Source organism: Miniopterus natalensis, chromosome 3, assembly GCF_054644295.1.
Source record: "Miniopterus natalensis isolate mMinNat1 chromosome 3, mMinNat1.hap1, whole genome shotgun sequence".
Lineage (NCBI taxonomy): Eukaryota > Metazoa > Chordata > Mammalia > Chiroptera > Miniopteridae > Miniopterus > Miniopterus natalensis.
Genome location: NC_142083.1, coordinates 36,492,271 through 36,494,065, shown reverse-complemented (window position 1 = coordinate 36,494,065; position 1,795 = coordinate 36,492,271). Strand labels below are relative to the sequence as shown.

Sequence of the window (1,795 nt, the reverse complement as noted above, 5' to 3'; positions counted from 1 at the left end):
AGGGGATCCCTAGCTGTATCAGAAGGTAATTTCTCCACCCCAGCCCAATTTTTACCAAGGTGAGACATTCTACGCCCCACCCCCCCTCGAATGGCATCCGTCAGGCTGCCCGGGCTGCTCAGCTGTCTGACTTCTGAAGGTTACAGCACAGAGCATTTCATCTGCCAGCAACATGACCTCAATGCTGTTCCCTCGGCATCAGGGTCTCTAGCAAGGGAGGGAGAATATTTCCTCATAGGGGGGAGGAGAGAAGCGGGCAGAGTCCTCGCCTCCCCGCTGGGTCTCTTCTAGCTGCTCAGCATCAGGGCTGGACCTGAAACGTGAGCAGAAAACACAGACGCGTTACAGCCCACAGCGCCACTCCCAGGCCCAGGCCCAGGCCCAGGCCCAGGCCCAGGCCCACCACCTTCCTTAGAGGCCCAACATAGCCACAGACCATGACTGCGACCGCGGGGGGGTGTCCCCACCATGCATCCCAGGCCCAGGCCCACCACCTTCCTTAGAGGCCCAACATAGCCACAGACCATGACTGCGACCGCGGGGGGGGGGGGTCCCCACCATGCATCCCAGGCCCAGGCCCACCACCTTCCTTAGAGGCCCAACATAGCCACAGACCATGACTGCGACCGCGGGGGGGGTCCCCACCATGCATCCCAGGCCCAGGCCCACCACGTTCCTTAGAGGCCCAACATAGCCACAGACCATGACTGCGACCGCGGGGGGGGGTCCCCACCATGCATCCCAGGCCCAGGCCCACCACGTTCCTTAGAGGCCCAACATAGCCACAGACCATGACTGCGACAGCGGGGGGGGTCCCCACCAAGCACCCCGTACCTGTCACGTCCACCATCCATGAAGGAAGGGCGGTCCTGGTCGTCAACAAAGGCGGGGTTCTCTGAAGGGTAGATGGTGTAGTACTGAGGAGGGCTCGGAGGGACAGCGGCCACCACGCCAGGTGGTGAGAGACAACAGGGGTTCACCCCTGGCTGCAGATAGGTGGGGTTCACCCCAGTGGGCTCCTGAGAGCCGTAAGGGGGAGGGATATACTGCACCACAGTAGCCCCGTGGAAGGTGATGGGCTGGTTGATACCAGTGAAAACAAACGACTGTCCTCCTGCCGTCGGCTCCGAGTCAAGGACCCTTTCCTCGCGTTCCTTGCACAACTGACAGGAAAGCATTTGGAACTTGCACACGGCAATCAGGATGAATGTCACCCCGACCGACAGCAGGATGGGCCCAAGGAGCTGGGTCCATTCAAAGTGGGAGACCCCTTGGTATTTGATCCAGCCCATGACGGTGAACGTGGTCCCCACCAGTCCCAGGAAGACGCCTGAGAAGAGCAAGGTGGCCCCTGCCTTGTCATCGTCGGACACCTGGATGTCCGCCGTACTGGGTGTGTAAGGAGTGACCGAGAACACGTTGAGAGGGAAGTCCTCCAAGGGTCTGCTGCCCCGCTCCATGGTCCTCGCGCAGTCACCCGCCGCTTGGAAGGGAAAGGGATTGTGAGCGCTCCTAAGAGCCGAGCAAAGGGATCCCAGGCGCAGGTTAGTTATGGGGGAACTTTGGGCTTCTATGGTTAACAGAGTAGAACAGGCAGAGGCCTGAACTTTGTGTAGAAGAATAAAGGTCTGAGAACTGAAGCCTGAAGTTTTCTCATAACTGTCATCAATTGACGGTCTGTTTTGCAACTCAGTGACAATCTCTCTCTCATTCCCATTCATTCATTCACTCATTCACAAAGTGTTTATTGAGCTGCCTTGTGTGCCAGAAAGAGCCTTTCTAGACACCTAGGCAC

At 58.7% G+C, this 1,795-nt stretch overlaps 1 protein-coding gene across 1 annotated transcript; it reads right to left on the bottom strand.

The window, feature by feature from the left end:
- Nucleotides 1–207: 207 nt before the first annotated feature.
- On the bottom strand, nucleotides 208–1,460 carry TMEM174 (transmembrane protein 174). Its single transcript, XM_016214429.2, has 2 exons — nucleotides 835–1,460; nucleotides 208–313 (listed from the first exon to the last, which is right to left on the bottom strand). The coding sequence occupies exons 1-2, from the start codon at nucleotides 1,458–1,460 to the stop codon at nucleotides 208–210; spliced, it is 732 nt and encodes a 243-aa protein (XP_016069915.2).
- Between the last annotated feature and the right edge of the window lie 335 nt (nucleotides 1,461–1,795).